The sequence below is a fragment of the Mastigoproctus giganteus genome, chromosome 5, assembly GCF_048544385.1.
Source record: "Mastigoproctus giganteus isolate SK-2022 chromosome 5, ASM4854438v1, whole genome shotgun sequence".
Classification (NCBI taxonomy): Eukaryota; Metazoa; Arthropoda; class Arachnida; order Uropygi; family Thelyphonidae; genus Mastigoproctus; species Mastigoproctus giganteus.
In genome coordinates, this window is record NC_143579.1 from 174,733,988 (window position 1) to 174,757,927 (window position 23,940).

A 23,940-nucleotide genomic window follows, 5' to 3' on the forward strand; every position below is an offset into this window, starting at 1 on the left:
GAAGAATGATGATATCCAGCTCAGGACCCTGGGTGTACTAAGCCCATACTCACCAGATGTGATCCCCTTGTTGAATTCATTGGCCATTAAAGAAGTATTTACCTTTCATTTTCTTTACATCATGCTTTTCAAGTATTTCGGCAATTCATGAAAGAAAGTTGGATCAAGTTGCTTTACTGATATGTGTTGAATGGCTACTTTGCTCTTCTAACCAGGTGCTTAGGGTTTCATCGCATTTAAGTATTATTTTTTTAATTAACGGTTCATATTTTATTGAGTGAAGTATCTCTTTAGCCAAAAAAAATATAAGCACACAGATTTTCGATTATCACTTTTCTGTTTTTTGCTTTCATTAATTAGCATAGAATGAATTGGTTTATGCAATCTTTGTAAATGAATTTTGCATGCTTCTCAGAATTATTTTTTCAAGCTTACCAGTTTTTCCATTTGCCTGCCAGAAATTATTGAAAGGCATGGTAATAAATATGCCTCCGGTTTTTTTGGAGCATGTTCAAGTCATTTTTTAGAAAACTAGCAAAACTTACCAGATGCTCCACTGCAATATTCATCAAAGTATAGCCAGTTGTACTTGGTTTCCCAATTTTTGTTATACTTTATTTTTCTTCACGTTATCTAATTGCCTACCTCTTGCTGCAACAATTTCCACTTCGTCTGCATTGGGAATTCTCTCTGTTACTATTGTTTGTTTTCTGTTGCCATGTTTCTTCATTCTCTTCTTTTTCCTTGATAGTAATTATGGCTTTATTTTCTGTTTCTACTACAGAACAAAGTTTTCAAAAAAAAAAAAAAAAAAAAACTTAGTTTTCCAGCCACAATCGAAGGATTAACTCTGTTTGTTATTATAAATGAAACCTGTTAAAGTACAGTCATCCACAAAAAATGCTAAGTGATACAAAACGAACACCATTAAAAAATTTAAACTTCATACCTAAAAAATCTATGGAACACCGTGCACAAGACGAAAAGTCAACTCCACTTCTGCATTCTCTAACTTACACAAAGTTGACGTTCGCCCTGATGAGCTACAATGGGCACCCACTTTATGATTGGTTCATGATCGAATCACTTTACAATGGACTCTCCGTAATAAAATATGGTTCACTATGTGATATGTAGTAAGTAAGCGCTGGTTATTGTGATCACATTTGCAGATTAAATTTTGATTCTATTAATTGGCAATTCTAATAAGCGACAACAGGATTAATATTATCTACAGGCTATAAAAATAAAGATATAAAATACAAATTTACACTTACCTTATCAATTAACAAAAGTAAATGATATGAGAAAATAGGAAAAATGATGTGGTTACAAAGGAACTGGATGCAAAAAATAATTTTGATATCATATATTTGGATTTCAGGAATGCTTTTGACACTGTTGTGCCTGGAAGACTATTGTACAAATTGGAGCAGGATGGTGTTAAGGGTAGGTTGCTACAATGGATAAAAGGATGGTTGTGTGGGAGAAGACAGAGGGTGGTAATTAATCGGTGCTGCTCTTCGTGGACTAATGTTATTAGTGGAGTCCCACAGGGTTCGGCGTTGGGTCCTCTGTTGGTTTGTATATTTATCAATGATATTGATGAAGGTATATCAGGCTTAGTGTCGAAGTTTGCAGATGATACAAAGGTTGGCAGGGTTGTTAATGACAGTAATGGCAGTGTGCTACTGCAACAGGATCTAGATAGTTTGGGCAGATGGGCTAAGAAGTGGCAACTGAAGTTTAACCTTGACAAATGCAAAGTACTGCATATTGGTAGAAGTAACCCCAGAGAAATGTACCAACTGTGAGGTACTACACTTAAGGTGGTAGAAAATGAAAAAGACCTGGGAGTAATTGTGCAGTCAGATATGAAGTTTTCTGAGCAATGCAGACAGGCTGCCAAGGCTGGTCATGGGGTTTTGTCAATGATATATAGGAATTTTGCTAGCAGGGAAAAGGAGGTGATCGTCCCTCTGTATAAAGCAAATGGTCAGGCCACACCTTGAGTACTGCGTACAGGTCTGGAGGCCTCATTTTAGGAAGGATGTAGATTTGCTTGAGCGTGTACAGAGAAGGGTAACAAGATTGGTGAAGGGAATGAAGGGATCCTCTTACCAAGAGAGGCTTAAGTTCTACAAATTGCAGTGGCTGGAGACTAGGCACCTGCGCGGTGATCTGATTGAGGTGTATAAGGCCTTGAATGGGTTGAGCACACTGAATTCTGATGGGATCCTTCCACTTGTTGAGATTACAAACCTTAGGGGGCAAAAATTCAAATCAAGAAAAGACAGGTGTAGAATAGATATGCGGAATTTGCCTTTAGCCAGCGGGTGGTTAATCGCTGGAACAAACTTCCATCTGTTGTTGTGGAAGTTGATAGGTTAAATAAATTTAACGAGGAACTGGAGTCATTTTTTTTTTTTGGCTGATGCTGCATCTCATACACTTGCTTTCTTGCATCACAGGCCATTCTACTACTATATTATCCACAGGTTAGCAAAATAAAAATAAATTTACATACTTATATAGCTTAATTAATATAAATACAAACTAAACATCAATTTGTAATCTGATATTTCTTAGGTTTTTGGGTTGTAAAACCCAAAAACTGACACTTTTTTTGGGTTGTAAAATTTAAAACAGTAAACAAGATGAACGTCAATTGATAGCAAAGAACATGGCATGCATAAATTCCAACATGATATTATTTTTTATTATTATTATTAGCCATATAGTGCAAGCCTAAGGTTTATGCTGCACCAGCCAAAAGAAAATCTGAGTGACCCTGAGAGAGGGAGAGAGAGAAAACAAGAAACAGAAGGGAATCATCAAGAAAGAAAAGAATGATGATATCCAGCTCAGGACCCTGGGTGTGCCAAGTGCATAATCTCCAGATGTGAGCCTCTGAGGTTAAATATGCACAAGTGAGACAGAGTAAAAAGTTCACAAAGTTTAGACATAGGATTGAACAAGAGAAGATTCTGAAAATTTGTTTTTTGTATGATTGAAGATTTCATGGAAACAGAAACACATTTCATCATAATGTAAAAAGTTTTTATTTTATCAAAAATCCACACAATTCCAACTATTGGTATTATCACAAATGCAATAAGATAGTTTACTACTCATTTATAATAAGTAACAAAAAAAGCCCAATAAACTGGAAACTGCAAATTGTTTTTATTATTACTATTATTATTTTATTATTTTACTATTTTATTATTACTAGCCACATAGTGCAAGGAAGCCTGAGGCTTAAGCTGCACCAGCCAAAAAAAATTTCCAAGTTACCCCGAGAGAGAGAGTCAGAAGTAGAAGGGAATCACCAAGAAAAAGAAAAATGATGATATCCAGCTCAGGACCCTGGGTGTGCCAAGCCCATACTCACCAGATGTGAGTTATGGTTGTGACCTCCAGAAATGTGTTTCAGAAAAATATCACAAAGGTGTTCAAAATTGATTCCCATAACCAAACAAACGTTTCTGATAAACAGTAAAAGCGTAGTACATTTTAATGGTTTTTTGCACTCATAATTTCTCTCACTTCATGAAATGGCCACTTCACTGACAACCAAATCCTAACTCCACCGAAAGAGTATTCTATCCCAATTGCAATGTTTGTGTGACTTTGATATTATTTGTAAAAAGTGGCAAGGATAAAAGAATCAAAGATTGTAAATCCCTGTGATCAGCTGAATTTTTCTTGTTTCAGTTTTCCATACATGTATATAGCTTTATTATTTCTTTGTCCTTTGAAGGGCATTCATTAAGGTAACCTGGCAACAGATGATCCCACCACAAACTACATATAGTACAGATACATATATATAATAAAAAGGTTATAAAATGTATTGTTTATAGGCTTCAACCAAGTCGTTGTTTTGTTTGTGGTATAAAAATGAAGAATTAGCCACAAGTAGACTCTACTTGCTGTGAAAAAAAAAAACAAAGAGCACCTGAAAACCATAAAGCAAAACTGCCGATGATCGAAATAGTGGCTACAGTAGACTCCTCTCTCTCTGCCCAGACATTGTTTAGCCCTTCCCCTGAAAGCTGCAGGACACTTTCTAATTACAAGTAGCATCTGTCACTGAGGAATCAATTCAGGTGAACCTATTCATGGTCTGCAATCCAGTCGTTTTGTTTGCAATATACAAACAAAGAATTAGTCGCAAGTAGACCATTTGTGTGAAAAAAAGGGAACCTGAAAACCATAAAACAAAAATGCCAACACTTGAATATTAGCTTTTAGTTACAATTTGTGCAGTCAGATATATTGCCCATTTATTTTAAAAATTTCATCTCTTTTGAATTTTAGTGATATATTTTAATCGCATACCACCTAAAACCTTCCTTGTACTACTGGTCGTACGACACTTTGGGAAACACTGCTTTAGTTGATGTGATTTTTTGTGTTGTGTTTATTTGACAAATTTATTGAATTTGTGTTTTATAATTATAACATTGTGTAAACTATAATAGGCCACTAAAGAGCACAGTAAGAAGAAAATTTCAATTAAAATTAAACAAAAATGTAGCAAAAAATTCAGTCTGAGGTCTTGTAATGAATATTAAAATAAAAATTACTATTTTTTGCCAGGAGGGGGGGGAGATTTTATTCCACTGTGGTGAAACTCATTCCCTGTCACCCCCCCCCCTGGATTCAACATTGGTTGCATGCCTCTTCTATAGATACTTTCATAGGCTCTGTTCTTCTGAAGTGGCTTCTATAATTCCCGCTTTCTCTTCCAAACATGTGCCGCAACCAGTCAGCATCCTTTGTGTTCTTTCAATTTCTGTTTTCTGGAACAACCTCCCTTCATTCATATTTCCTGAAAATTATAGGCTATAGATGTTTGTTATTTGGTTTTTTAGGAGCATTAGCAACTAAGGCCATATTTCTCCGGGAATATGCGGTGGTCATTCCCTGACCTTTCCGCATCCTCCGTATTTGGTGGTAACGGGCTCGAACCCCGGTCTAATCAAGAAGTGTGTGCTACGCACTGCTGCTCCTTCCCACCTGGCTACGGAGGCGCATAGGCTATAGAAATTCAGTATCTGTCTACTTTACAAACCTTCAACTCACACAAAGTACTAAGTACTATAGGTTCTAATACCTTTCATGCTTGGGGTTTTAATGAAAAAAAAACTTAAAATACTGTACTTTAAAATTTAAAGAACAGTAACACAAATTAATATGGTGTAAATATACTTTGCTTTAAAATAACTGAAGGCAATCACCAAAGCAACAGACTAGTTTTATTATCTCAATAAAATACACAGTACATACAATCCTCAAGATTATAACAATATTTGACAGTACAAAACACTACTTTTTGTGTGTGTGTGTGTGTGTGTGTGTGTGTGTGTGTGTGTGTGTGTGTGTACACAAACACACAGTGGCAGTTATCTGAAAATTGAGGTTTACCACAATTTCTTTTACAGAACATATATTAAAAAGATGAAGGGATAATTTCCTTTGAATTGAAATTTTCTTCACCATATTTTAAAATTTAAAATGCCTGTGTTAATAATTTAAGCACCAAGGAGAAATGCTTACAAGTTGAACAACAGTAACAGTTATTTCTGTTATGAGAATGTGACAGTTGCTTTCACTGTTGTGCAGATTTGTAATACTTTGTGCAGATGTATAACACTTTGTGTAGATAAATACCTTACTAAAGGAAACTAGTTTTGCCACATTACCAAAATGTGTATCAAAGTCATTCTATGTTAACATTTTATAAAAGCAACTGATTTATATCTTCTAACAGTAACACAAAGTTATCATGCTTTTCAAGTTTAAAAAATTGATTTGTTCAAATCATAGTATAAACCATCAATAGCACTTCTATAATTTAACAAGTACAAACCTAACTACAGTATTTGAAAAACTGTCTGTTAAAAACATGATGTTCATCCTGTGGATGTCTGAAGGAATATATTCTCAAATGATCTTTCTATTATGCAAAACATTTTAGTATAGCAAAGATAGCATTAAAGCCATTCTGACTATAGGACTGGTAGCAATTCTTATGATCTGGATAATTTATACATTTGGAAGTCAGAAACTAGTTACCATTATCATTGTACGGGGGGGGGGGGACCATTAAAGTATACTTCTCAGCCTTTATTATTTATGTGCATAATGTGGCATACATTCATTGTATGGCTGATATAAAACTATTTTGTACAAATTTCAGTTGGCACTCTTAGAGGGTAATAGTTCAAGCTGTATATGTTTCAAGATAGCATTTATCTTAAGAAATTTATCTTTGCCAGTCATGTATATACAGTTATTTAAAAAAATAAAAAAAAATAAGACAATACCCTAAGAATTTTTTTCTTTTCCCTATAGCTAGCAGAAGATCGACATCCATCAAGTGACATGTACAAGTTGTCACATTCAAGTAAGCTAAAATATTCAAAGAAAATGATAAGCAGCATTACTTAAGGAGCTATCCAGTGACAAAATCTTAATTCACTACTGCATCACAGTTCACATGGTATCAAGATAATTTTGAGAATATCCCCTGAAACATTTTGAAAAAAAAAAATTGTGCAAGTTGTGTAGCAAAGAATAAAATTTAGGTAGCAGGTATAGATAACTAAAGCAGAGAATTCATAGCTATTCAAAATTTAAAAAATAAACTTCAGAAATTTTACAATTTTTTTTCCAATGAATAACACACTTAGTCATTGGAAAAGTAAAGGATATAAACAACATATAAAAACAAAGCATTACCAGGAATATTTTTTATGTGAACAATGCAGTTAAAGGATAAGTAAGGGTTTTCAGCATTACAGCCATCAGAAAAAAAATCACTTTAAGAAACAATCTCTCATGCATCATGATCCCTCAATCTTACAATTATATACAAATATTTTTGAAAAATTTGGCCAATTAAAGTACAGTATAGAACTGTAAAATTAAAGTAGTATATTTTATTTTTAATTGGACACATTTTTGTGATAACTATTTTAACCTTCCATCACTCACCCTCAAACAAAACAAGGTGTCTCACATCTGTGAGACACCTCTTTTTGTTTTAATTATAAAAGATTAATTTTTTGCTTTTTTACTGAATTGAAAAAATGATCTTTAATTAATTAGGATTTGCTAAATTCAATAAAAAAATTAGGAAATGAAATTAAACAAGAAAAACCAATAATAATAAAGTTTTTATATTTTTTACAATTTTCAAGATCACTCATCCCCCAGTTGAACCAGGTGCTTATGTGGATTCTGGTAGATGTAGTGTGAATGTCTGTAGTTATTGACAGTTTGCATTTAGCTATTGAAACCAAAGCTTTACAGCAAGATTTACTTAAAAAAAAAACAAAAAAAAAAAAAAAAAAAAAAAAAACCAACTCTGGGAACAAACGCTTATACACGCAGTAAGAGTAGTTAAAGTTACTATGAAAATTTACAGGCGAGTCCATGATACGTGAAATTACGGTGAACATTTCAACTTAACAGAGGGGAGGTCAGTCAATTTCAGGGTATGCCAGGAAACATAGCGGATATATAAGGACGGGTTTCAGTAGCGTTAAGTTATGTCGGGAAGTGGAAGTTATGTCGTGATAGAGTGTCGGGAAGTAAAAGTTAGTTGGAAAGTGAGAGTGATACTGGTGGAGTTAGTGTTATAGGTGGTGTTAAAGGAGGGGGGAAGTTCTGGAGAGGTAGTCTTGTCTTAGTAAGTGTAGTCGCTGAATTATTGGAGATAGAAGTTAGTCGGGAAGCGGCGAGATTTTGCTGGATTTCGGAACGGAGAATTTGCCAGCTAAAGGAAAAGGGTTATTCAGAGTCAACTAGGTTAAAAGCAGCCAAGAGGAGTCGAGTTGGGTCGAAGGGAAGTTCGGAATTAAAAGCCGGATATTAGATATGGAAGCTGTCACAGATAGCGAGGCGGGAAGGTTAAGGAGCTGATCCTAAAACACTGAGAAGTAAAACTTATTGTAAGTACTGTTTTGTATTATTGTTTCCAGTCATCCTAAATGGAATGGAAAGGAAAGGCATTCTGAAATCCTAAGTAAGATTAATTTGTCTAGCCTAAGAAATAGCTGGAATAACAAGTTGAAGGTTGTAAAGGAACTTTTAGTTAGATCAGAAAAGATATATACTGTATAGAATTATTGTAATTGTTTTTCCCAGAGGGAAACTTCTGTAAAGGAGCTCTTATTCCGTTTAGTAAGGAGATATACTGAATGGATTTGTTGTAATTGTTTTTCCAGAGGGAAACTTCCGTAATATGAAAAGTTTTGTTGATAAATCTTTGTATGTATCTAAGTCAGTTTCTATAATTAAACATGTTAAATTTATCCTGTGTGTTGTTCATTGTTCATTGCCTCACTCAGATTCTAGCTAAGAATAATAGTAATCCTGAAATTTTCTGAAGCAGTCAGTGGCCCAAAAGGATAACAAGAGTTACCTATTAAAAATTAACGTGCCGGAACAAGGGAGAAGAGCGGATGTTACAATTAAAGAGGTTGCTTACAATTGGCAAGCCAGCTAGGATTGCTAGTAAAAAAAAAAAAAAAAACTGAGTGAGACAACGATAAAAAGAAGTCATATTTGGCATTGATGTTATGTACGATAAAGTTTGAGTAGTATTGAATGAATATAGTTATTAGGTATCGGGATAAGGAAGCAAAAGGTGAAACAATTAGAAAAGGAATTGTTAAGAGTAATTGTAAATTAAATTTTGCCATAGTTGCTGGACTTATAAACCAGCTGGCAAGCCAGAAAAATAATTTAAAGAGTGTAGTATATTTGGAATTATTAAAAGTAGAGAAATATTGTAAAGGAAAACAGAATGCCTGTGGGAAGTAAAAGGAACATAAAAGGGGACCAGGAAGGGCCAGCTCTACTAGACCAACCGTTCACAAGTCCCGGAGGTGAAATGGCAGAAAGGTCTAGAGAAATTTACCGTGGGGAGGGACGAAATGCTCTCTGTATGGGCAGAGACTACTTAAGGGCGTTTACAGGGGGGGAAGCAAGAGAATGTAGAGTTATTTTTAAATAAATGAACCCAGATAAAAAGAGCAGACGGTTTAAGGGACAAAGAAATTGTACTCTTTGCAGAATTTAAATTAGAAGGCACAGCACTAATTAAGTATCAACAGGAAACTTTCTATGAAGAAGTAAATTCGCTAATTGTAGAATTTTAAGAAAATTATTTGCTAAGAAAGAATCATTTCTTACGGCAGTAGGCAAATTAGGGGGGGGTATACGCAGGCAAAAGGGGAATCGGTCGACGAGTTCCTACAGAGGTTAAAGGCTGTTAGAATGAGCACACAAACTGATGCTACAGAAGGAGGGGTTTTCGAAAAATTTCTAACGGGGCAATTTATAAATGGGTTAAATGAAAATTTTAGAAGGGAGGTTATGCGAAAAAAGCCAGAAACTTTGGAATGAGCATTTTTATATGCTGAAGAAGAGGAGAGTCTAGAAATAAAATTAAAATCCGACACAAAATGAGAAACTTACTCGATAAATGTGAACACAGGAATTGAAAAAAGGGGAAAGGAAACACGAAAAGGGGAGGAACTAAGCACCGAAGAGGAATTCTTGTTAAGCAAACTAGAGAGAAAAGTGGATTGGTTAATAAATCAAATTAGTGAAATGAAACAGGGAAGAACCGAAGTGGCTGAAGGGGAATGTAAGGGGGAAGGTGAAGGTGCAACACACTATGAGATATGGAAAAAGGGAAGTAACAGGGGTTGTTACATATGCAATAGCCCTAACCATTGGGCCAGATTCTGTCCTAGGAACACACAGGGAAACCTTGAAGATAGAGGAGATACAGCGAGACAATGGTGACAGGGGCCCAACTATAGGCAGGGGGTGTCCACAACGCTAGTAGACAGAAACGCAACCATTCCCAAAACTTTCTACAAAGGGGAAGCAAAGAATGCAATTAATAAACCAGAAATGGGAGGAACCCCTAAAAATTTCAGACTGAACTGCATTAGCAATAACAACATTGAGTTAGTAACCTTAGATAAGGTAGTGATAAACTTAATGTATGTGAAGGGAAAAATAGGCAATTTACAGGGAAAATATTTAGTAGATACCGGGGCCACAAAGTCAATCTTAACCTGGGAATATTGCGAAAAATTCAAGAATAAGGAAACTTCGGGAATAAAGCCCTGCGGCAACTATATTTTACAAGGGATAGGGGGAACTGAAATAGTTTCCTATTATGAGGTCACAGCCTCAGTGACACTGGAAATGGAAACAACCTCCATAGTACACAATTTCTTGGTATCCAAGCAAATAAAGAGGAAGAGGTATGATGCCATATTAGGATTAGATTTTTGGCGAGAAGCAGGCTTCTGCATTGATTGTAGACACGGCACAGTGTGGAAAAGAAAAACACAGAAGATAGGCAAAAGGAAGGGTTAGCAGAAGGGGGGGATAAATTTAATGGATAGCCGAAATCCAGAAGATAAAACTCTTAGGCTAGGAATACAAGGGTTGTTGGGGCAGTATAACCACATTTTTGCCGAGAAAATAACAGAAGTAGGCGTGACCAAGGTAATGGAGCATACTGTGCACCTCACTCACTGCACCCGATTTATACCAGGCAATATCGCATACCGCAGGCTCAGCTAGAAAGATTAGGGCAGGAACTGAAAGACATGGAGGCTAATGGGATAATAGAGAGGTCAACTTCCTACTGGAATAGTCCCGTATTAGTTGTAAATAAACCAGATGGTGGGGTACGAATAGTATTGGACTGCCGAAAAATAAATAAGATCACTAGGCCAATTGACTTTCCGTTACTTCACATAGCGGAGATAATGAACATCCTCCGAGGGGCTAAGGTATTTTCTAAATTAGATCTGAATGCAGGGTACTACCAAATTCCCCTAAAACCAGAGCAAAAGTAAATATTGCATTTAGCACCCCATTTGGAAAGTTCAATTTGACCAGAATGCCTCAGGGGGCGAAAAACTCGGTGACATCATTCCAGAGTATGATGAGTAATATACTGTCAGAGTTACTGGGAAAGGGAGTAATTTGTTTTCTTGACGATATTTTAATCTACTCTGAATCTGGGAAAGGACACTTGAAACTGTTAAAAATTGTATTCCAGAAAAAGACTAGTAGTTTTTCTAGAAAATTCTTTAGAAGGAATTTTCTACAGATAAGGAGGAGGGAGTGTAAGCTTAAGGCTTACTTTAAAAAAAAAAAAAAAAAACACTCTGGGAACGAATGCTTATACACACAGTAAGAGGCGACTCCGTAGCCAGGTGGGCAGGAGCAGTAGTGCGTAGCACACACTTCTTGATTAGACCGGGGTTCGAGCCCATGCCCACCAAATATGGAGGATACAGAAAGGACAGGGAATGACCACCACATATCCCTGGAGCAATATGGCCTTAGTTGCTAATGCTCCTAAAAACCAAATAACTAACAAACAAACACACAATGCAGTAACAGTAGTTATAAGTTACTATGGAAATTTACAGGCGAGTCCATGATACGCGAAATTACGGTGAACATTTCAACTTAACAGAGGGGAGGTCAGTCAATTTCAGGGTATGCCGGGAAACATAGCGGATATATAAGGACAGGTTTCAGTAGTATTAAGTATGTCGGGAAGTGGAAGTTATGTTGTGATAGAGTATGTCGGGAAGTGAGAGTGATACAGGTGGAGTTAGTGTTATAGGTGGTGTTAAAGGAGGGGGGTAGTTCTGGAGAGGTAGTCTTGTCTTAGTAAGCGTAGTTGTGGAATTATTGGAGATAGAAGTTAGTCGGGAAGCGGCGAGATTTTGCTGGATTTCAGAACGGAGAATTTGCCAGCTAAAGGAAAAGGATTATTCAGAGTCAACTAGGTTAAAAGCAGCCAAGAGGAGTCGAGTTGGGTCGAAGGGAAGTTCGGAATTAAAAGCCAGATATTAGATGTGGAAGCCGTCACAGATAGTGCGGGAAGGTCAAGGAGCTGATCCAATAACACTGAGAAGTAAAACTTATTGTAAGTGCTGTTTTGTATTATTGTTTCTAGGCATTCTACTTAAAATTAACGTCTAAATAAGAAAAGCGGTCGCATACAATTGGCATGCCGGAACAAGGGAGAAAAGCGGACGTTACAATTAAAGAGGTTGCTTACACACCTCTTGCTGGTGTCTCATAGATACCATAGGGAAATGGGAATTGCCCAGAAGAAAGACAGATGCTTTTGCTCACTTGGAATCTGTTAAATATGATTCCAAGAGAATGTAGAGTTAATGTAGACCGGAACTTAGCTCTAGAGACTAAACATGGGTTCCACCACTTCAAGCCTACAATAAGCAAAGTGGTGGTATTGCACCGGTTGATGAGAGTCATCTACCACCTAGTAAGTACTGCCTGGTAACATAGAGGGGCGGCATTCCTCAATGTGGTGTGGGTGCCACAATTCGACCCCTGCATACGTTGGTTCACACCTGGGTGAACCAACTCGAATATGAAAAATATGAAAAAATAATAATAATAAAATAAATTTCTCATAATTCACAGTATATCAAAATGAAAACAGATCATCTGTGATTTTCATGTTTTTGAAAGAACTCAGAAATTACTTGCAGGATGTAAATTCCATATGGAATGAAGGAACCAGTCAAGCAATAATGCTGAAAGCAACCAAAAGACTTATGAGCAAGGATATACAGGGTTTAAAGTTTCAGTTATGGATAGAAAAATAGTCATTTTCATTTGCCTCACCCTTGTAATTTATATAACTGGTCTTGATTTTAACCCTCCAGTGGCTGCATCAAAAATTTTAAATGAGCAGGTGCACTATGGTCATTGAGGTTGTCACAGACATTCTCTCAGATATGCCAAACAAGCTGTACTTGCTACCTGAGAGTCTAAAACGCTGACGGAACTGATATTCGGGTAACACTCAACTCAAGTGCACCCAATTGTTCTGCTTGCACCTTCACGATGGTGGGACTGGTAGTAATCCTGGGGAAAACCTCCATGCACAAGTACATGGTGGGTGACCACCCAGGTGTGAACCAACATAAGCAGGGGTCGAAGTGTGGCGCCCACACCACATGGAGGAATGCCGCCCCTCTATGTTACCAGGCAGTATTAGGTGGAAGATGACTCTCATCAACCGGTGCAATACCACCACTTTGCTTATTGGAGGCTTGAAGTGGTGGAACCCATGTTTAGTCTCTAGAGCTAAGTTCCGGTCAACCCTTCCCTATCTCTTCCATTAGGCAGTATGATTGATGACTTCTGAGGTTATGATGAACATTGTGGCGAGATCCAATATTCCTTACATTTCGAGGGTACAGCTCTAAAACGGTGTTCGCAGGCTGGCCGCTAGTTAGTACACCGGACTGAACCTACTGGTAACTCTCTAGGAGGCTTCCGGATCAGCTAGTGTATAATCTTGTTACCTCTACTCTGCCAGGTAGTTGACTGGAGGGAGTCCGAGTAGTGTGTATGCGGGGAGCATTGTCGAGGCCACGTTATGTCAAGGATCTGGGTATATTCTTACCATGTGTACGCCATATCCAAAAATTTCACTACTTCATACAGCATGTCCCACCCACTTTTTCTTACTATTGAATACACCATGAATTGTCAAACTAATAGAGCAAGCTTATCTGTGAAAAGATCTAAACCTCCCAAGCACTTCCTAATTCATTTCACAAATATACATGGTCTCAATTCTAATCTCAACAATGTCCATTTCCACTTGCAGTCTGCCAAACCCCGTGTACTTTTTCTGACAGAATCTCAGTTATCAGTTGATTCAACTACTGCTCATCTCAGATGCCCAAATTATTCGCTATATGATTCCTTTAGCCTCAAAGTGGTACTTGTGCATGTGTCCATTCTGATATTCCCTGTCAGAGACTTGGCAATTTGGAATCTCCTCTCTTTGATCTTCTCTGGCTTAAAATCTCTCCCAACTCCACTAATCACTTGGCACTCTTTGCAACTTGACTTTCTCCAGTCCAACTTTCCTAACAGTGAGGTAATTTTTCTTGGTGATTTTAATGTTCACAACTCCAGCTGGCTTCCGTTTTCTAGTCACACTGACCCAGCTGGTCGAGATGCTGAGGCTTTTGCAATTACTAATGACCTTGCACAGATTGTTCATTTACCTACAAGAATACCGGACAATCCTAATCATACAGCCAACATTGATCTTTTTCTCACAAACAATCCTTCTAACTACATCTGAGATGAGCAGTAGTTGAATCAACCGATAACTGAGATTCTGCCAGAAAAAGTACATGGGGTTTGGCAGACTGCAAGTGAGAATGGACATTGTTGAGATTAGAATTGAGACCATGTATATTTGTGAAATGAATTAGGAAGTGCTTGGGAGGTTCAGATCTTTTCACAGATAAGCTTGCTCTATTAGTTTGACAATTCATGGTGTACTCAATAATAAGAAAAAGTGGGTGGGATATGCTGTATGAAGTAATGAAATTTTTGGATATGGCGTACACTTGGTAAGAATATACCCAGATCCTTGACATAACGTGGCCTCGACAATGCTCCCCGCATACACACTACTCTGACTCCCTCCAGTCACTATCTGGCAGAGTAGAGGTAACAAGATTATATGCTAGCTGATCCGGAAGACTCCTAGAGAGTCACCAATAGGTTCGGTCCGGTGTACTAACTAGCGGCCAGCCTGCGAACACTGTTTTAGACCTGTACCCTCGAAATGTAAGGAATATTGGATCTCGCCACGATGTTCATCATAACCTCAAAAGTCATCAATCATACTGCCTAATGGAAGAGATAGGAAAGGGTTGACCGGAACTTAGCTCTAGAGACTAAACATGGGTTCCACCACTTCAAGCCTCCAATAAGCAAAGTGGTGGTATTGCACCGGTTGATGAGAGTCATCTACCACCTAGTAAGTACTGCCTGGTAACATAGAGGGGCGGCATTCCTCAATGTGGTGTGGGTGCCACAATTCGACCCCTGCATACGTTGGTTCACACCTGGGTGAACATGTACAAGTACATGCACAAATACATGCACCATGTACTTGTGCATGGAGGTTATTCCCAGGATTACTACAGTCCCACTATCGTGAAGGTGCAAGCAGAGGATTTGGCTGTCACAGTTATCTCAAATAAATATTCTGTTTTTCTTTAATGCAGTATGCTATATGCTATATGCATGCTTTTTCAAAGACCAGTGGTTATCTGTCATCATACTTATTCCTTGCTGACAGAACCAAAAATTTCCAGGGTAAAAAAAAAAAAAACCCACTATGTGGAATCATAAGAAATGAATCTTCAAGCTCACTGTATACCCTAATTTTTGAAATTTAGTCAGCACATTTTGAATGATATTGTCATAATTGGCATCTTTCTTGTGGCCTAAGAAATTATGAACAATGTTAATGAACCAATTCACTTGTTTTTTTCAACTGTGGTCCTCATTTGTTCAAAATTACTTGACTGAAGTTAACTTTCTTATCTGTGGCCTTCTCTGACTTTTGTATTAAATAATATAGGAAAGTGATTGCAAAGACACTTAAAGCAATCATCATCTTGTCTAAAGCCTTTACAAACTGCTTCATTAACCCTACTTTGATATGAAATGGAGCTAACAGAACATCTGAAAGAAACAGTAGTCTCTTTGTGACTACTACTATTTCCTTATCCAATGCCTAGTTCTTGCTCTGCTGTCCTTTCATATATTGTTGTTTGTTATTTGGTTTTAAGAAGCATTAGCAACTAAGGCCATATTACTCCAGGGAGGCGCCTCCGTAGCCAGGTGGGAAGGAGCAGCAGTGCGTAGCACACGCTTCTTGATTAGACCGGGGTTCGAGCCCGTCACCACCAAATACGGAGGATGCGGAAAGGTCACGAAATGACCACCGCATATCCCGGAGCAATATGGCCTTAGTTGCTAATGCTCCTAAAAACCAAAATAACAAATAACTAACAACTCCAGGGATATGCGGTGGTCATTCCCTGACCTTTCCGCATCCTCCATATTTGGTGGTCACGGGCTATTCATATTTGAAAAATTGCATTTTAGTGTAACTTGAATGCTAACTCAATAAATACACAAACCTATTTAACTTTGTTGAAGTTTTTTATGTCTCCTTTAGATGAAATGAATGTGAAAGTGGAATGGAAGCATAAATGTTTCCCTTATGTAAGAGAATACTTTTCAGGCTAGTTTTGGGGAAATCAATGAACTATTCCTACTCACTTGGTTCATATGTTGGAGCTCCTAAGTCAGACATTAACCCGAGAATACCACTGCAATGGAGTACAAGTGAATCGTCCTGAGTAAAGTATGGACTGAATTTCCCAAGGTGTCTATATATACTACTAAGAAAATGATATATATATATATATATATATATATATATATATATATATATAGAGAGAGAGAGAGAGAGAGAGAGAGAGAGAGAGAGAGAGAGAGAGAGAGAGAGAGAGAGAGAGAGAGATTTAGTTTGAAGTTCTGATCACAATATTTCAGCTTAAGAATTTGGAAGGCCTGATCATTTCTGTTACATGTTAATTTTCAGCCAGAAACAATCACTATCACCACATACAGAGTCTGATAATTAAATTGTATGAATTTCTAGTAGGTGGAGGAAAAGCAGATTAGGTCCATGCAGGATGAGTCTTATAACAGATGTCAGATTCAGATACAAAATGTTCCTTTCTGAGAACCAAACCTGTAACTGAAGTCAGAGGGGTTGCAATGACATAAAAGCAAGAGTGCAATATAGCCTTTCATACTTGATATTAACAATTATAAAGAAATGAGAAGTTGAGAAACATATCCTAGACTAGAGTATACCATTTAAAATAAAATATTGTAACTTAATGTTTACACTAAGAAGCAAAAATTTTCTTTCTGCTTTTACTTCTTCATGTAGTTGAGAAAGAGAGTGATCCAAATTAAACATTTTAATCTGATTGAGGGTAGAAAAAGAAAAAAAAATCTGTACAAATGTAAGAAAGAGCTACAGCAGATGCACTGATGTTCTTGGGTGGCACATGCTCAACTTTTTCCCAGATGGAGGGTGCTTTCAAAGGGTTTATTACACTTTAGATAAACAAAAATATTAGTCATACCCGTGGCTTCTCTGTTCATGACCATTGGAATAGCAAAGACTTAGACTTTTTTTCTTACCTTAATTCCATTTCTCACCTGTTCATCACCACTGTGACAAACTTTGTGTGGAGCCCATGGTTTATCTTGGTTGCCAAGTTTCATCCTGAAATACACCAGTTGCCTGTTTAATATATTCTTTAACGTTTTTCCTTTACTTTTTTTTATAACAAAATGATCACAAATAAAGCAAAATATCAGATTTATTTATACAGCCTCTTTTTGACACACTGTACTATGAAACTTATAAATACAGAAACAAACACTAGTTTACTTGGATTGTCCTGTTCAACTAAAACAGTATAAGGAATGATGATTTCTGGCTGTCTGCTGTACAACACTCATAGAATAATGGCATCTTGTGCAGTGCATTCTTAACACTTCTGAAAGGTTCTTTGTTTGTGATCAGATTATAAAAGTCAGTAACTAGTGGTACCAACTATATAATAATAAGAAAGGTAATACCAGTTTTGCATATTTTATTCAAAAAAATAAATAAATAAATAAATAATGATGTTTTGTGAAAAATCTTTAATGTGATGGAGAAAAATATATGTTATTTCTGGACATGGCATACATACTGTTAGCTGTAATTAGCTATGTCCCAAAATCATTGCACACTGTATATCTTTTCAGTGTGGCACATATTATAACTTCCATCAAAATCAGCCAGCCCTAAAAACAAATATGATTAGTCAGGGATGATATACCACAGCAAGAATGGTGTATCATCCCTGACTAACCTTTTCTCCTGGACATATTAAATAACAATACAAAAGACAGTGCCAATTTCAGGTATAAGCAAACAATAAAGGATAATAAACAAATCCCAATACAGTACATGTATGCCATCCAAAAAAAAAAAAAAAAAAATAGTTAACAATGTGCTGAAATATGAAATGAAATCATAAGCATCATTTAAATATCAGGGCTGGCTGGCTTAAGGGTATATGGTGCCCCTAGGCCACATTGACTGTTGATGCTCCCTCCCGCTGATGCAAAGATTTTAATTTTTTAGAATGATTAATTTTACATTTTATTTACTTACAAAAAGTAATTATATGCAATGCAACACTAAATTTTAAATAAAAATCTTCATAAAAACTTTTAATTCAAATAAAAAAGAAAAATCACACTCCCAAGCACACAGTATACAAAACAAATAATGTTAAAGTAGAACGTTTCGACAGATAACAAAATTTGACAAAATTTATTAAAACTTTTGACAATTAGACATTCCAAGCAAAACTTGGAGCTTTTATGGCTGCAAAATTTATTATTATATCTTCCAAATCAAGCTCTTTCAACAAAACCTGTTCAATTGATAGCGTTGATAATCCAGTCATTGTTGTCCTTAAATGAGGTTTATTAATTTTAACTTAGAAAAATTCCTTTCCATGCTGGCAACAGAAACTTTCCAAGCTGGCCACACATCAACAAAATATGTAGGGCTATGAACAAGTTAGGTAGTGAAGATGTAAAATTTTTTTCACAAAAAAATTCAAAGATTTTCATGGGTGATATTTCTTCAAAAGGATAAGAACATTGTAAGTATCTTATTTCATGAACTAAATCTCTTCCCGATATATCTTTTTCATTTTCATCTGTTAAAAGCATTTCCAAGTCCATGCAATTTTTTAAAAGTTCATTGTCATCTATCTTATTGCATTTATTTATATTACATAATATACTGAAATTATCATTATGTTTCATCAAAATGATCCTTTAAAACATTTATTGCATTGTTTAGAATGTTATAAAATTAATTTAAAATTTTATTTTTCATTAGGTATAATTTCATCATTACTTTCGTATGTAAGCATTGCCTTTCACCTTTGAGTTCTGGTTTTTTCAATCTCTAATTTGGTTACAATTTTACATTCAAACTTGCTGTCACTTCTGTCACTTCAAATTAAATCTTGAAGATACTTCAACGAGTTAGTAACATGAAAATTTGCATTTGTCAAATCTAAATCTATTTCTTGTAAAACTTTACTTTTTATATTCACATTGCCTAACACGTCATACCAAATAATTAATGAACAAATAAATTTAAAATTTGCAAAATTCTTTAATAAAATGCTTGATTCCGATTTATTTTTTGCTATTGCACATTCAAAAAACTTTCTAAAGCTTCAATTATTTCTTCCAGTTGGTTTCAGTGCTTCCAGAAGACTGGCCCATCTGGAATCAGTAAGTGCTTTTAAGATTAACAATTGAACATATTGCTTTAAAACATTCCACTTTTGTGGAGATGACGAGAAAAAAGTGTAAAGATGCTGTACAATATCAAAAAACAACACGGCTTCAACACAAGGACATTAGCATTAGTAGAGGCATATGATGCAAGAAAGCAAGCTTATGCAGCATCAGCCAAAAAAAAACACTTCCACTTCACCCCTCCGTTCGTTCGAAATACCTGTCCAGCTGAGCCTTAAATTTATTTAGACTATCAACTTTCACACAAGGGATGGAAGTCTGTTCCACCAACCAACTACCCACTGGCTAAAGGCAAATTTCCGTACATCTATCCTACATCTGTCTTTCCTCGATTTGAATTTATGCCCTCTCAGGTGATTATTCTGAGCAAGAGGCAGAATCCCATCAGCATTGAGCATGCTCAAGCCATTCAAGGCTTTATACACCTCTATCAGATCACCTCGCCGGTGCCTAGTCTCCAGACACTGTAATTTGAAAACTTAAGCCTTTCTTCGTAGGAGCAACCCTTTGTTCCATTCACTAATCTTGTTGCCCTTCTCTGTACTCGTTCCAGCAGCTCTACATCATTCTTGAAATGAGGCCTCCAGACCTGTATACAGTACTCAAGGTGTGGCCTGACCATTGCCTTATACAAGGGAATAATCACCTCCTTATCCCTGCTAGAAAAATTACTGTATATCATTGATAAGACACCATGAGCTACTCTTGCAGCCCGTCTGCACTGTCAGATAACTTCATACCTGCCTGCACAATTACCCCCAGGTCCTTTTCATTCTCTACCACTGTCAGTGTAGTACCAAGGAGTTGATACGTTGCTCTGGGGTTGCTGTTTCCCATATGTAGTACTTTACATTTGTCAATGTTAAACTTCATTTGCCACCTCTCAGCCCATCTGCTCAACCTTTCCAGATCTTGTTGCAGCAGCATAGCATCAGTAGTGTCCTTAACAACCCTGCCAACCTTCGTATCGTCTGCAAACTTGGACATTAAGCTTGATATACCATCATCAATATCATTTATAAATACAGAAAATAATAATGGACCCAACACTGAACCCTGAGGGACTCCACTAATAACATTAGTCCACGATGAGCAGTGTCCACTGATTACCATTCTCTGTCTTCTCCCCCTCAAACACCCCTTTATCCAGAGCAGCAATTTGCCTCCAATGCCACACTGCTCCAATTTGTGCAGCAGTCTTCCATGTGCAACAGTATCAAAAGCCTTTCTAAGATCCAAATATATAATATCAAAGTTATTCCCTGCATCCGGTTATTTTGTGACTGCATCATAGTATCCAATCAAATTGGTCAGGCAAGACTTCCCCTTGACAAAACCATGCTGTGTCCAAGCTATAACTGAAGTCTTGTCTAGATGATCCTGCAGTGCTTCTTTAACCAGTGCCTCCATTAAGTTTCCTGGAACAGAAGTTAAACTCACAGGTCTATAATTACTTTTGTCAGCCGTTGATCCTCCTTTGTGAATTGGGGTCACATTTGCACATCTCCAGTCTATGGGTACCTCCCCTGAGTCCAAAGAAGCTCTCATAATTATGGCTAAGGGTTTGCTTACTTCCTTTGCTGCCTCCTTTAATATAACTGGACAGATCCCATCCACCCCGGGTGCCTTTTTTATGTTTATCCTCAACAATTTCTCCTCCACTTTCCTCTCAGTTATTACAAAATCATCTAGCTCACTGCCAGAGTTTACTTCACCTCTGGCATTCCCCTTCCTCCTCACGTGTGAATGTAGATGGAAAATACTCGTTTAGTTTGTTAGCTGGATCAGCAACAGTTGAACCATCGATATCAAGTGGACCAATCTGATTCATCCCCTTCCTTCTAGAGTTTACATAAGTAAAGAACTCTTTGCTGTTTTTATTTGCATCCCTTGCCAAAGATTTCTCATAATCTGACTTCGTCTGCCTAACCTCCTTTGTAACTTGGTTACAGATCGACTTATATCTATCATAGGCTTCTGTGTCACGTGTTAATTTGTATGTATCCCATGCATTTTTCTTCTCTACCATATGTCTCATTAGTTCATATGACATCCATTTAGGCTTAAACTTTGAACAATATTTCTTAGTTGGTATGTAAAGCCTACTAGCTTCCAAGAAAAATTCTTTGAATGCTTCCCATTTTGAATTTGCTGTTGGTAACATCTTCACTTGGTCCCACTGTATAGAATTTAAATATTGTCTCAGACCATTGTAGTCACCTTTATGAAAGCAAAACCCTTCCCTTTACCCCTGAGAGTAGTTACCTCTTTGAGTAAATCTCACTTCAGCACACTGTGATCATTGCCACCTAGTGGTTCCTTTATCTGCAGATTCTTAATGCATGAAGAATCACTACTGATAATCAGATCAAGAGTATTACTCCCTCTAGTTGCCTCCCGAACATGCTGATATAGAAAACAATCATCCAATAAATCCACAAAAGCCTTGCTAGTGTGTGAGTGACCAACTCACAAATTCCAGTCAATATCTGGGAAATTAAAATCCCCCATTATAAGACTCTCTGATTTACTGGCCACTTTATTTCCCTGTACAGTTTCTTATTATACTCATCAGAGTAATTAGGCCTATACCACACACCTACTCTCAATTTTGATCTCCTAATGCTTATGTCACACCAAACTGACTCGACACTGCACTGTCCAGCGATGTCGACTGGCTTCACTTCCTTGGATTTTATGTGTTTCTTAACTAATAGCATAACCCTTCCTATCCTGTCTATCCTTTCTGTAGACGTTGTACTCCCCAAATTCCAGTTCTGCATTACTTATATCTGTGTGACACTACGTCTCTGATATCCCAACAATATCCGCCTTTGATGCTTTGAGCAATACCTCAAATTCATCAAATTTATTTACCAAACTCCTAGCATTGGTGTACACGGAAGTATACATGCACCTGTTCTTTTTCTTAGCTACCCTAACACAACCCATATGTTTACTTGTACTTCAATGACTCCCAGCAGTCTGAAATATCCTGCATCTTGTTTTCCAGGCTTCTGTTCATTCTAATAGAAGCAGTGCAAGAATCACTTTCACCTCTACCAGTAGCTACTGTTAATCTATTAGTCCTTGTATCCCCCCCAAGCTAGCAGTTTTCCGACCCACCTAATACTGCCTCGATAGCATCAGCAAATATTCTTGCACCCTTTCTATTTAAGTGTATCCCATCCCTGTAGAAGCAGTCCCTTCTGTTAACAAGTACAGACCAGGCTGAAAAAAAAATTCTACCTCTTAAGCCTTGCACAATCTTTCCAGGGCCGAACTGATCGACAAGGCTTTCATCATATACTCCCTCCTATTGTGTCTGGGCAGAATTGCAGACACTTTCAAATTCAACCCTAATTCACGGCTTTTTTTCAACAGTGACCTGTACTTGTTAAGTAATTCTGCCAGTCTCCTACTCTTAATATCATTAGTGCCAACGTGTACAACTATATCACCTTTTGTGCCCTTATAAGATGATATCCGCTCTACAATGTCATCAACCTTTGCTCCTGGCAGACATACCCTGGTCCTGTTCCACCTATCCTTTTTACAACTTGCTGCATCATTTATTACCAATTTCAAGAAATGCAAAGAGCATGGTACAAAGAATGCTCTTGGGTATGAGGACAGTATGTGACTCTGTACACCGTTATGCTTTCCATGCATGTTTGAGCTGTTGTCGTATACTTGGCCTCTTAAGTCACTCAATGAAAGACTTTTGTAAAACTTCAAATATTTTGTCCATCATTTCTTTACCAGTGCTATCGTTAATATTTATGAATCCTAAAAAAATGCTCATAGATCTCTACATAGCTTCCCTCATGAGTTGGAGCAGGTAGTATATGTACAAAGCACACTACTATTGTCATTTGCTCAGTGTGCAAAAGATCTGAAGTGCAGCCAACAATTATAGAATAATATATGCATTTTTTTCAACTTCTTTACACTACTTTCCTTAATAGCAATGTTTAAGGGATCTATAATTTCATTTTGAATTTTTTACCCAAATAATGTTGATGAGTTTCTTTACTTATAATCTTTCTTAAGTGTTCTTTCATTACTGGGTCATATTCCGCTAACAATTTGACAATCTTTAAAAAATTTCCATAATTATCTTCATACAACTTATCGGATGTTCTTTGTAAAGATAAATTTTGTGTTCCATGCAATTTTATGATTGAAATAATCCGTTCTAAAATGTTCCTCCAGTGTTTGATTTTTTTATCAATCTTTTCCTGTAGAGTGCTATCAATTGTTGCAGAGCCATCAATTATTTTTATGAATTCTTTCCAGGTGTTAAAAGCACTCAAGTGTTCTTTTTCAGTTTCATGTGTATTTAGCCTATAGTTTATATTTTTCCCGTCATTCACACCTTCATATGTTAGTGCAACTTTTATTTCAGAAAACAATTTGCAGCAAAAGCAATAAACTGCATCCTTAGATTTGGAATATACCAACCAATCACGATTTCACGAATGGAAAGTTGAATTGAATTTTCTGTTTCTACCATTTTTGACGGTCAATTCTTATTAGCAAGTCTATTGTGGATTTTGTATTTTCAGGCCATTTTCCAATATCTTCATAATCCTGTGTAGC

The 23,940-nt window shown here is 36.8% G+C and overlaps 1 protein-coding gene across 1 annotated transcript in view; it reads right to left on the reverse strand.

The window, feature by feature from the left end:
* Positions 1-1,202: 1,202 nt before the first annotated feature.
* LOC150085859 (potassium channel, subfamily K, member 16-like) overlaps positions 1,203-23,940 on the reverse strand; it is a 49,994-nt gene continuing 27,256 nt past the window's right edge. The window contains exons 3-4 of the mRNA XM_090374717.1: positions 21,019-21,053; positions 1,203-1,238 (exon numbers count right to left, since the gene is read on the reverse strand). Of these exons, the coding sequence (XP_090230843.1) occupies positions 1,203-1,238; positions 21,019-21,053 (71 nt within the window). The remainder of the gene's footprint in view (positions 1,239-21,018; positions 21,054-23,940) is intronic.